Source organism: Lolium rigidum, chromosome 3, assembly GCF_022539505.1.
Source record: "Lolium rigidum isolate FL_2022 chromosome 3, APGP_CSIRO_Lrig_0.1, whole genome shotgun sequence".
NCBI classification, from domain to species: Eukaryota; Viridiplantae; Streptophyta; class Magnoliopsida; order Poales; family Poaceae; genus Lolium; species Lolium rigidum.
The window spans coordinates 260618738-260630197 of NC_061510.1; the positions used below are offsets into that span (position 1 = coordinate 260618738).

General features: G+C 42.3%; 1 protein-coding gene across 1 annotated transcript; it reads left to right on the forward strand.

Annotated features, from left to right (window-relative positions):
- The first annotated feature begins 3993 nt into the window (after positions 1–3993).
- LOC124703367 lies at positions 3994–8272 on the forward strand. The gene is made up of 3 exons (XM_047235580.1): positions 3994–4107; positions 5069–6495; positions 7575–8272. Exon 2 carries the CDS (start codon positions 5157–5159, stop codon positions 6459–6461), a length of 1305 nt encoding a protein of 434 aa, XP_047091536.1. The 5' UTR covers positions 3994–4107; positions 5069–5156; the 3' UTR covers positions 6462–6495; positions 7575–8272.
- The last annotated feature ends 3188 nt before the right edge of the window (positions 8273–11460 follow it).

Sequence of the window (11460 nt, forward strand, 5' to 3'; positions counted from 1 at the left end):
GGCAACGACAATTGTGGAGACCCATAGACCAAATTGAGGTGGTTGGACCATCGTTGATTCGTCTAGTCATTGGCGCTTAGTTGTGCCACCATCTAGGAGTTGCTCGAGAGGTATGAGTACGGACTTTGGTCGAGCTGTCCGGAGAACGTTGACGTATTTCGGCACTTGGTTGTGGGGCGCCGACGGCTCTGAGATACAGGGAAGGCGGTGACATCATCCAAGGAGAACATATCGATTGCTTGGGATTTTTCTTTACTTTTTTCATATGAGATTGCACGATTATGATTTGCAAATGCGTGGAACTTCTTTTTCACCAGAGTGTGTTCCGCTTAGTAATTTGCTAAGCGCACAATTAACGCTAGATTAGATCTATCGTGACAATTATATTTCGTTGACCGGAGCCGATCAGATGGTGTAGGTTGTGTTATGTGCATACATAAAAAATAAATTGTTTACTTATTTAATAGAAAAAGAATATTTGCTTGTTTATCTTGGTCACGTTTGACATGATTTAACTTTTAAAATAATATAAAAACTCTGTTCATTGCAACGGAGTAGCAAAGATTATTGAAATGGGACACTTGGATTATTTTTGTCCCGAGTCCGGCTCTGTTGTCAGTTGCCAGGTGGAAGATAACTGCGGGCGGTGGCTTACACGCGGAGCTTCTTTTTCTATCGTTAGTTAATGGTAAGTTGTGATATGTGGAGCTCTGGTTCTCTATTTCTACGTTGAATGCCACATGGAGAGAGAGAGAGCGGCAAGGCATAGCAATGGGTGTCGCCGTGTCGGAGGGGCTCCGATGCGTGTGGGGAGAATCTGCGTCTGGATGGCGCGGTCGCCCGGGAGGAGGGGCAACAAAGAGATGGGGGTAGTGGTAAATTGGAGCGAAGCGGGGCAATGGGGAGGCCGGAGGTTGATTCAAGAGGCTGTGCAGGATGGCACATCTACTTTTCGCCGCCGGCGTCGCTACTCCGTTGCTACTTCTCCCGATGTCCTCTAATGGTACTCCTCCTACACGCATGCATCCGGTTGTCTCTGTCCTCTAATAGTACTCGCTCTTTACGCTTCGGCGGCACATGATGTGGGAGAGGATTCTTTCACCGTGTGAGCGGCGGATGGAGAAAGGGGATGAGATGTGGGAGCTAGGAGGTGTGCTCGAGTGAAACGACGAGAAAATTTTAGGGAGGAGGTCTCGGCATGGAGAGCGATGCGCCGGTACATAGAAGCACTCGATAGGACTTGAGCAAGTGCGGATTGAGCTGACAGTTCCTGGTATGTTCCTCCCTGTGTGGTTAATGTGACATAATATATGTTGGAATTCATACGAACTGTATTCTTGTACACTGTTAATAGCCGTTTAGTTGTTATGTGCAGATTTGAGTCAAAATTAAAGAACTGCCACTGTAAAGTAACCCCCCTGGAACAATAAAAAAAAGCCTTATAAAAACAGAAAATAGGAAGATCAGACTTTGATATATTTTATTTATGGACTGCTTCAGACTATATGGCTTTTCCATCTAAATCGAGTACATAAAATAGAGCAGTGCAACGGCAATTAGATAAGCAAACACAGATAGAACAGTACAATACTTCAGAGCAAGGCACGTAAACTTTCTGGGCATGAAAAACTTGAGCATAAAACGGACCAACAAACTTCATCTGAAAAGAGGTTGAAACAGTATACATAAATAAAATTAACACTCAAAGAAGCCATGAAGTTTGTAACTGTTATACCTGCATCATGATTGAGAGAAATGTCGCCACTCTGCCACGCCCAGAAACCAGTAGATGGCGCAATGCTCCCGGCGAGAGCGAGCGATGCCGCTCTCGAGCGCAAGGGGTGCCAAAACCACAGCCAATGGCAAGCAGCAACTATTACCTGCCGAAAGCACAATGTCTGATTAACGTACTCAGAAAGAACTTTCTCTAAGGAAGCTTAGAGACATATTGTCTGTATTAGAAGACATAAACATATAAAAAACAACTTCTTTGTGTATCTCTATCCATACAAAGGTGAACCATCCAGCACACTTTCCTTGCTCTAGAATAGTGTACACTTGAAGTAGATCTGCACCATTATAAATAGTGATTTTATCTGAAAAGCAGAGGGCAACTTCCTGGTTATTAATTTAATCAACTGCTAACTTCTTAATTACCAACTCCAAACTGAAAAGCATATCCAAAAAGGATGAAGAACACATATGCTTATTCAGCCTTATCCAACAAAAAAAAGTATACTTATTGAGGAACAAAGAAGTAGTTGTATATGTGATACGGATGAGCATTCTAATAAGCTAGTGTCGGGAACTCTAATACCAATCTTACCCGGGATTGGTATTATTAGTATAGTGTATAATGTTTCGAACGCACAATGCATGTAAAATCAGATGGATCGTGCATTGCCCTTGTTTCTTGATCAATATATTCAAGTGCACCGTATGGAGATAATGCTTGCCCCACAACGAGCATTCGTCTACATCTGTAGCGGTAAAATTTTCGAGTGAACCCAAGAGCTCGACTTTGCGGATACTTGTGGAGGATTATTACCCATCAAAGGCCAACCAACAGATGAACCCTGCCCATCGATTAAAGAGAAAGGTCCAGGAACAATTGAACAGTTCACATGCAAACCTGAAAGAAATACAAAGGATGAAAAGAATCGAAACAAATCAGGAGACCACAAAAAGTAGAAAAAATAAGAAACATCTCTTTTTTTCGAACAAATAAGAAGCATCTCATACTGCTTAACTTATTTGTCCTATCAATGTACATTTCCGAAAGATATTTATGCTCCTGGAATAGATGAAAAGAGATATGATGTGTAGTATTTAGTATTTACTTTAATCATATCATTCTCCAAAATAAACTACTCAAACACAAATTTCCTTGTAGGTATCTAAAAACTATTAGTAAAAGAAAGTCACAACTATTTTGCAAGCATTTCATTAAAAAAACTGTACCACAAAAACCGCGGTGAATACCTTGAGAACACCATCTCAGCTCGTGTTCTCGTTGGACGATCACACCACATCTGTGCTGATTGGAATTTGCACCACCAGCACCCTCCTTCTGATTTTTGTTCGCAGACAATCACCCTCCAAGAAAAGGGGATCAGAGAGGGAAGAGCTCGAGCAGGGCAGCGACAATCAGGGAGAGAAGAATGTCTTTTCATTGCATAAAAGAATCAAGAAAACCGAGGTATTTCCCTAAATCCAACACGCCAAATATGCCACGATTAGTTGCCGCTTTATCTCATGTGCTGAGTATTTTTTACGGCGCGCTTCTTTTTATTGCGCGTGCTGGAGCACCCATTACTACCTCCCGTACGTGCTCCAAAAAAAAAGTCATTTTTAGCGTGCGGATGTTTTCTTACGCCGTATGTAGGATGCTCTAACATAGCAAAACCATCGTGGTGTAAAATCCCATATGTCACATGGTAAGGTTGGAAAAGCTGTTTAGCTAAAATTAATTAGGACGGGACCGAGCAGTACCATTCAAACTTTGCGGCTGGGTGTGGGTCATTTTGTTCTAAATAGTATCCAATACATCATCACCGCATATTCGCATATGTTTCTTCTCACATCTAGGAACTTGTTAGTGCGGAGTATTTTATTTTTCTGATCTGTTCCTGTTCCAACCCAAGCTCAGTCTTTTGTTTTTTGAACGCTTCCAATCCAACCAAACCTTTAGAATTGATCAGAATATCAGATGATGAGTTTGTTGTTACTGGTGAAAAGCGAGCTTAGGGTGGGCCCAGTCGCGTGTACCAACTATGCAAGTAGGCAACAACAACAAGAACATGGGAGCCACAAACGGCACACCTCTCCCCTCGTGCGCCCGTACGGAGGCTTGCATCTGTGGCCCACCGTGCCATGCCCCACATGTCATCGAGGTGCCACCGAAATCCATCGGTGCAGAACAACACGCAGCCCAGCCAGTAGCCCACACTCCCCTCGTGTGGTCCTGTTCGACACAGACGACGACCAGGACAGGGACAGAGAGCTGGAACCGGGAAGGCTGGAGGGAGGTGGGAGAGTGTCAGCGTTCCCTCGAGTCCTCGCCGTCGCGGTTCCTCTCGGCGCCGCCGCCGCCGCCGGACCTCGGCCGTGAGTCTCCTTTTCCCCTTCTAGATTTTGGGCCCGGATGATTGATTTTGTTCTGTTTGGAGGGGGATAAAGCCTCACCCTCTATGTTCTTCTTTATCAGTCCAGTGGTGTCGCTGAAATCTTGGATTGATTAGTAGCTCTTTCTTTTTCTGACCCGGTTACAGAAGCCTGATGTGGTCTGCCGAATTAGGAGGGCCCGTTTAATTTGTCCCCTTGACCCCGGAAGGAATCAGACCTGCGCTAGATCTTAGGTGTGCCATGCGCAGGAATGATTTGTGCTGTTCCTGGATGTGTGTTCTGGGCAGCTCATGTGATTACACGCGGTGTGAATTTGTTCCGGAGATTTATGTCCTGTACTGTAAATCCTGGGTGCTGCCCAAATTGGATGCTTGCTTGGTGTGTTTAATGGTTACTATTGGAGAATTATTGGATTGGGCAGTGTCGTCACTGTCCTATGGAGGTCAGTGCTATCTTGTGTTAGACAATATAGACGATTCCGGCTTAAGTGTTGAGTTTCAGATTGCTGTCAATGAATGCTTTGCTGAGGCGGGACATTAGCTAGCACCACATGATTAGTTAGCTGCTACCACACCGAAAAATAAGGTTAACCGTGCAAATTCTATTCTTTATCCTGATTGCTTAATTTGGTGAACTTGAAAGTACTGTATTTTAAGCCCTCGTTTAATTGCTTTTGCGATTATCGCCGTTCCAGCAAGTGGATATGAATTGTGATATCATAGGAATAATAATAACCTACATGGTTTCATTCGTACAATGCCAGTGCATTAAATCTATAATGATGTGGGAGTTGGGTGTGTTCAAAAGTAACCTTACCGGTATTGTTTATGCATTCCTGGTGAGGTTCAAGCTCTATCTATTTGCGTGGCAACATTTACAAATATAAAGATGTGCAATTATGCATGTGAAGGGGTTTTGATAATCTGTCCAAATTACTATGCAGGGTGATATCAAAGTGAAGACTTGTCGTACTTCCTGTACCTTTGTATGGTATTAACAAGTACAACCGCCTGGGTGATCCTTTTGGGCAAATGGAAGGCACTAACCTACCCCCTGGAAACACGATGCAAGGAACTCCTTATGGCAGCTTGAATGTGCATGGTAGCTCCATGCAAATGCATGCTCCAAACTCAGGAAAACAGCTATTCAACCAATCTCAGATGCCAGGGAATTTCACAATGCCTGTCAACCGGGCTACGGAACCTGATAACCCTGGATTTCAGTTTGGAGAACAAGGAAAAAATGATCACCACCACCACCGCAGTCATCACTCGAAGAACTCTGTCAGTGATGATGAGGAGCATGATATGACCGAGGAGACTGATACCCATAGCGGCAAAGGCAAGAAGGGCTCTGCGTGGCATCGGATGAAGTGGACAGGTTCGATGGTTAAGCTTTTGATCACCGCAGCATCTTACACAGGGGAGGATCCTGGGGCTGATCCGAGCAGCGGGAAGAGGAACATTACAATAATGCAGAAGAAGGGCAAATGGAAAGCAATATCTAAGGTCATGGGCGAAAGAGGCTGCAGCGTGTCACCGCAACAGTGCGAGGATAAGTTCAATGACCTCAACAAGAGATATAAAAGGCTTACGGATATCCTTGGTCGTGGCACTGCTTGCACTATTGTGGACAATCCAGCACTTCTTGATCGCATGAATAATCTTTCCGATAAGATGAAAGAAGATGCAAGGAAGATATTGAACTCTAAGCACTTATTCTATGAAGAGATGTGTTCCTATCATAACAACAACCGCGTGAATTTACCTGAAGATCTCGCACTTCAGCACTCACTACAGGTTGCTCTTAGATGTAAAGAGGAGCATGATCCGAGGAGGGATGCAAGTGGAGATGCCGAAGAAGATGAGCAGAGTGCAGATTCTGATTACGAGGAGCATGATGAAGAGCATCACACGGTTCATACCAATGCGAGGGGTACATCCATGAAGAAAAGAATGTGTCATGCGGTGGATCATGGTGATGTGGGTTTTACCACCCCAAGCTCGAATGATAATAGTGGGAGGTTCGATCCCCATAGCATCACATTGGATATCAACAAAGTTTGTCCGGATGGAACCAACTTGTCTTCTGGGCTGAAGGACTTGGCTTCACAAGCAGTAGAGCTTCAGAAACGTCGCTTGCAGATTGAAGTACAGGAACTGGAACTAACAAAGCAACGTCTCAAGTGGGAGAGGTTTAGGAAGAAGAAGGATAGGGAAATTGAAAGGATGGCGTTGGAGAATGAACAAATGATGCTTGAGACTAAGCGTTTGGAACTTCAGCTAAGACACAAGGAGCTAGAACTTAAGCTAAAAGGCAATGAAAATCATGCATGATTTTTGTTTGATCAAAGCTTTGGTTTGCAATACGGTAAGCTTGAAAGTTCTTGATATTCATCACTTTGACTAGCTTCTACTTGGTGCTACTAGTGCTTTTTCTTATCGATATAATCTGCACTTCATACTTATATTCCAAAGCTTTGTAGATGATTCAAATTATGCATCAGTATCATGTTTTAGTTAATGTGATATTTGTGATCCGTGAGATTACTTTGCAGATGTACATTAAGAGTTTTACATAAATAAGGGGAGTATCAGTTAGATCATCTACTTGTGAGTCATTTACAGTTTTACACTAACAGTATCCACAATGACTATTTTCATGTATATGGTGTACCTGGGTGATACATAACTAGTGAATAGCAGAATTAGGTACAGAATACAGACAATGACGGGTAGCAACTGCACCACCTATAGTGATACTGCCCTGATTCAGTGTTCCTGTGCTACTGCAGTGTCAGTTTGGCACTTAATAGGGTTTTAGTATCCAAATATTGTGTTTCAGCTTATGTACGAAATGGATGACTGTTCTTACTTCTGTCTTCAGTGCTTAGGTTCACACAAAGTAGTAAGTGTATCAACTCCCTGGGCTGCCATTATTTGTTCTACTGCGAACCACATGTTTTTGATTTATTAGGTTGCAAGAAGCCAAGAACACGCTGCTACAATAAAACGTACTCGAAGTTTAGTTTTAATTCCTTTCATCACTGATAGACTGGTTGTCTCCTCACGGTTAACCACTAAACAGGATACTTTATTGTGGTATGGTAGTCTGAATTTTAAGCTTGTTTGCTGTCTACTTTCCTTTGAGGGTGAGTGACCAAAGCATTCAAAAATCTCTGTGTTTCAAGTTCATTCGATTTGTTAGATTGCCTTCCATGGAGATATTGTTTGGCCCTTTGGAATTCATATTGTGTAATAGTCTTATCATGTATCCGTTTGGCACCATGGCAGTTTACAACGATATAATTAAGGTGGTGGAGGTTGCTGAACTAGCAATGGATCATTCAAAAAAAGAAAAAAAAGATTCATCCTTTCAGGCTTTCACCAGATAGAAATTAGTACACAGTTGATTTTGTTTGCTGATATCACTCCTTTCTATTGTTTCAGGCCGAAGGCGCTTTTTACAAGATTGGATATTCAACGAAGAGCCTTGAAGACCAATTCGATGCATCGGAGTATTGGACTTTGGTTCAGGAATCTTCTTATTGCCTCTGGTAGCTGTAACATCATTTGTACTACTGGGCTTGGTCTGTTCTGTGAACTTGAAATGCTTCAGTTTTTTTTTCCTTTTCTACTTTCTAGTCAAGGGGGTAGACTTTGCTAACTATGGATTAGTGCTAGAAGTCAGGTCAGAAGGTCATGCTGGTCATCGTTAGTTACCGCCGCAACTCCGGACACATTATTTGGCGTCTGCATTTTGATGTTATATTTGTTCGGAGTTGATTTTGCGGTATCCTGAAGGCAAAACAGACATGAAGCATGCAGGAGAGGAGGCACGGTCTTATGTACATTTACAGTGCTGTTTTTCTGCTCATGAAAGCTGCCGGTTCCTGGGTTACTAAGTGATCCGTCGGTATCTGAAAAGCAACTGATTGCTGCAATAATTGGGAATGCAGCTTTCTAGAGTTGTATTCTGCTGTGAGTTTTTAGATATTCTGTTGTGTTGAAATAACAGCTTTCTTGTTACCAAATCATTTTGGAGAGATGAGTAGTGGTGCAGTTCTACCATATTTCTCTGTACCTTTATGGGTTTTCCAGTTTCTTGTTACCAGAGTCCTTCATATAACTTTTTTCTTGCTTTTAAATTCCTTTATTTCAATCAAAAAGGCATTTAGCAAGTTCTAACCACTACTCCATCCGTTCCATATTAGCTGTGCTGATTTAGGACAACGTTATACTAAATCTGCGACAACTAATCTGGAATGGATGGAGTATAATTTTCATCACTGTATTCTTAGTGGCGATTGTTGACAGAATTCGAGTCAAATTAAGCAATAGCTTGCTGAAAGATTAAATTCAGTGGTTGAGATGCGGCACGGCCAAGAGCCATATTCTCGACATCACATACTCTTAATCAGAAATATATTTTAACATCATAAATAAAACCATTTAACGTGTGTGTTAGTTTTTCATAAGTCCAACTATGTAACAGAGATTATTGAAAAAAAAGCATCAACATCTACAATATAAAATAAATAAAATACGGAGTACAAAAATATATATCATATTACTCACTTCCATCCATATTAGTTGTAGATATATCTAGACATATTTTAGTTCTAGGTACATCTACACTAGTGGCAAGTAATATGAATCAGAGGACTTCATATTGCTGAGGGCATCTCCAACGGGGCGACGCAAACATCGCCGTGGTCGAAAAATGCGTCTGCACCCTGTTCCAGCGGGGCGACGCATAGTGATCGGGCCGTTCGTGGAGACGCAACTGTGTCGCATACCACGGCCCAAATATGCGGCACGTTTGGTCTCCGCGGACGCTGCGCCGAGCGTCCTCCTTTTCTTACCCGGTTTCGCACGTCAGGGACAGCGAAATCGACTGCGCGGATTTGCTTCCTCTTCCCCTTGTTTGCTGCCTTAGTGCAACGCACAACCCCAACCCCGCTCGCCACACCGCCGCAGTACACGCCGTCTGCTCGAGCCTCGCCGCGCCAGTGAATGGGATCTGAGTCAGGTATTGTAATGTCCCAGGTTTAGAGACGATCGAGGGGTAGATTTTAGAAAGGGAAATTACGGGGAAATTTCGCGCTTTTAAAACAAAACTGCATCGAAGGGGAATAGGTTTCTCTCTCGACATCCTACAGGGTTAGGGTTTCGAGAGTGCGATGAACTTGTTCTTACTTAACTAGATTAGGGTTTTGAGAAGAGAGAAGAGAAGATGCATCACAATCTTAAGTTGCATGATTGAATTCTAAATTAAGTTGTATGATTGAATTCAAACCAAATTTGAATTTGAATTTCAAATTCAAACATCAAATGGATATCACATAATTCAAACTTGAGATAATTTAATAAACAATTATCATTAATCAAGATTATAAATAATACAACAATTATGTAAAGCTCATTAAGGAAAATGGGAGCTTTATTGATAATCACACATAATACATTGTCATTTACAATATCCAGAATAGTAATGTGAAATATTACTACATATTACATGAATTGGAATAAATAGTAATAAGCAAAATAAAGAAGATTACAATTCAAATGGAATTCCTAAACTACAACTTGATCTTCACTTGATCATCATCCTGATTCCCTGCACACAACAAAGCAAGAACTAGTTATGCCAAGTGGTATTACCACTTGGCAGATTAGAAGAAAAATGAGAAGTGAGAGGATATTCTCAAAGATCAGCCGAGCTGATCCACCAAATGGACCAAGTCCCAAGCTTGGTATACTCACACACACAGGCTGCACACACAAGCATGTGTGCATGCAAGATACACACACACAGCAAGAGAAGAGTCACCAACACATGCCAGGCTCAGCTGTCGACCAGGGAAGCAATGGTTGGTCATATATAAGCTTTTCACAGCCAAAACCCTAGCCATTAACTTCATTCATCAACAAGGCAGCAGGGTAAGCCATCAGAAACCAAGCACAGCTCAAGAACACCAAGAACAGGTGAACATCTAGAGCTATTTCATCTATTCCCAAATTACCAGAAAATAAACCAAGCATATCAAGCTTGCAAGGAGGAGCAGGGCAAGCCAAGAACTCAACCAGCAGCTGAACCTCTACATCAACAACCATTTCTAGGAGCTGGAGTGAGGTATACCACCAATCATGAGCAAGCAGGGTTTTGCTCATACAAATCCATCATTTGCACAAGTCACAGAAAGCAAAGTGGGTAGATACCCCATATGTGAGTCATCATCTGGCTACTAGCCAAATTGGTGCAAGAAAAACAAGAGGAAAACCAATAGGAAGGCACCCTGGGGAACATTGGCTATGCCAAACCAGTGACATAATCAAAGAAATCCAACAAGGGATGATCCTATCTAGCTACCAGATTTACTTAGCACCTATGGCCACTACACCATCAGACAGGATTAGACTATCATGTGTCTATCCAGGTTTGTCAACATCAAAAACATCTGGCAACCAAACATGGTCAGGCCAGTGAGCAACAATTCACCACAATAAGCCACAGATAAAGGGGGAGCTACCATGACAGCACCAAGTGGCTGTCAAGGCCACCTCAACCCACAGCCAACATTTCCAGTCATCACATCATTACCCAAGAGGGTTCAGTATGAGCTAGGGTACCCAACATATGTTGGCATCCCTCTAGCTACATCAAATTCATCCATATGATCATTACTGTTAATCAGTTCACATCATTTATCCATCCAGTAAAGCAAGGAATTACAGATAAATGAGACAGTCCAGAAACAAAAGCACCAAAATCTTGCCAGTGACCCAATGGCTCACTGCAAGCATCATATGATGCTTGAGCAAGCATCAACACACATCAGCACAAGCATGTGTGTCACACAGACACCATAGGGAGCACCAGATAAGAACAGGCAGCTAGCAAGCATGCAATCAACAAGCAAGTGGTGATCAATTGATCACCAGAGCCTGCTAAAGCATACCAAAGCATGCTAGAATCAATCACTGGCATCACACAGAAATTTTATGAATTAAACAGCCACAGTTAATCAATAGATGTTTCACAGATAATCAAATAATAATTCATGAATGTATCCAAAGCACATCAAAGGCATGATGAGCCACTGGATCAAGATGCACAAGCAAGGCACACATCAAATTATTATTAAATAACATTGTTAAGCCACAGTAATGCTCAATTGAGCACAATCATAAATCTGAGCATCAGAATAAGCCACTATGGCTCTGGCACTTGCATAATTGCAAGAAATGGCACATTGTAATCAAGCTAGGGTATCATACATGAATACACTTGAACTCTGGCAAGAATAGCAACTAGAATAGAGGCACAGAACAG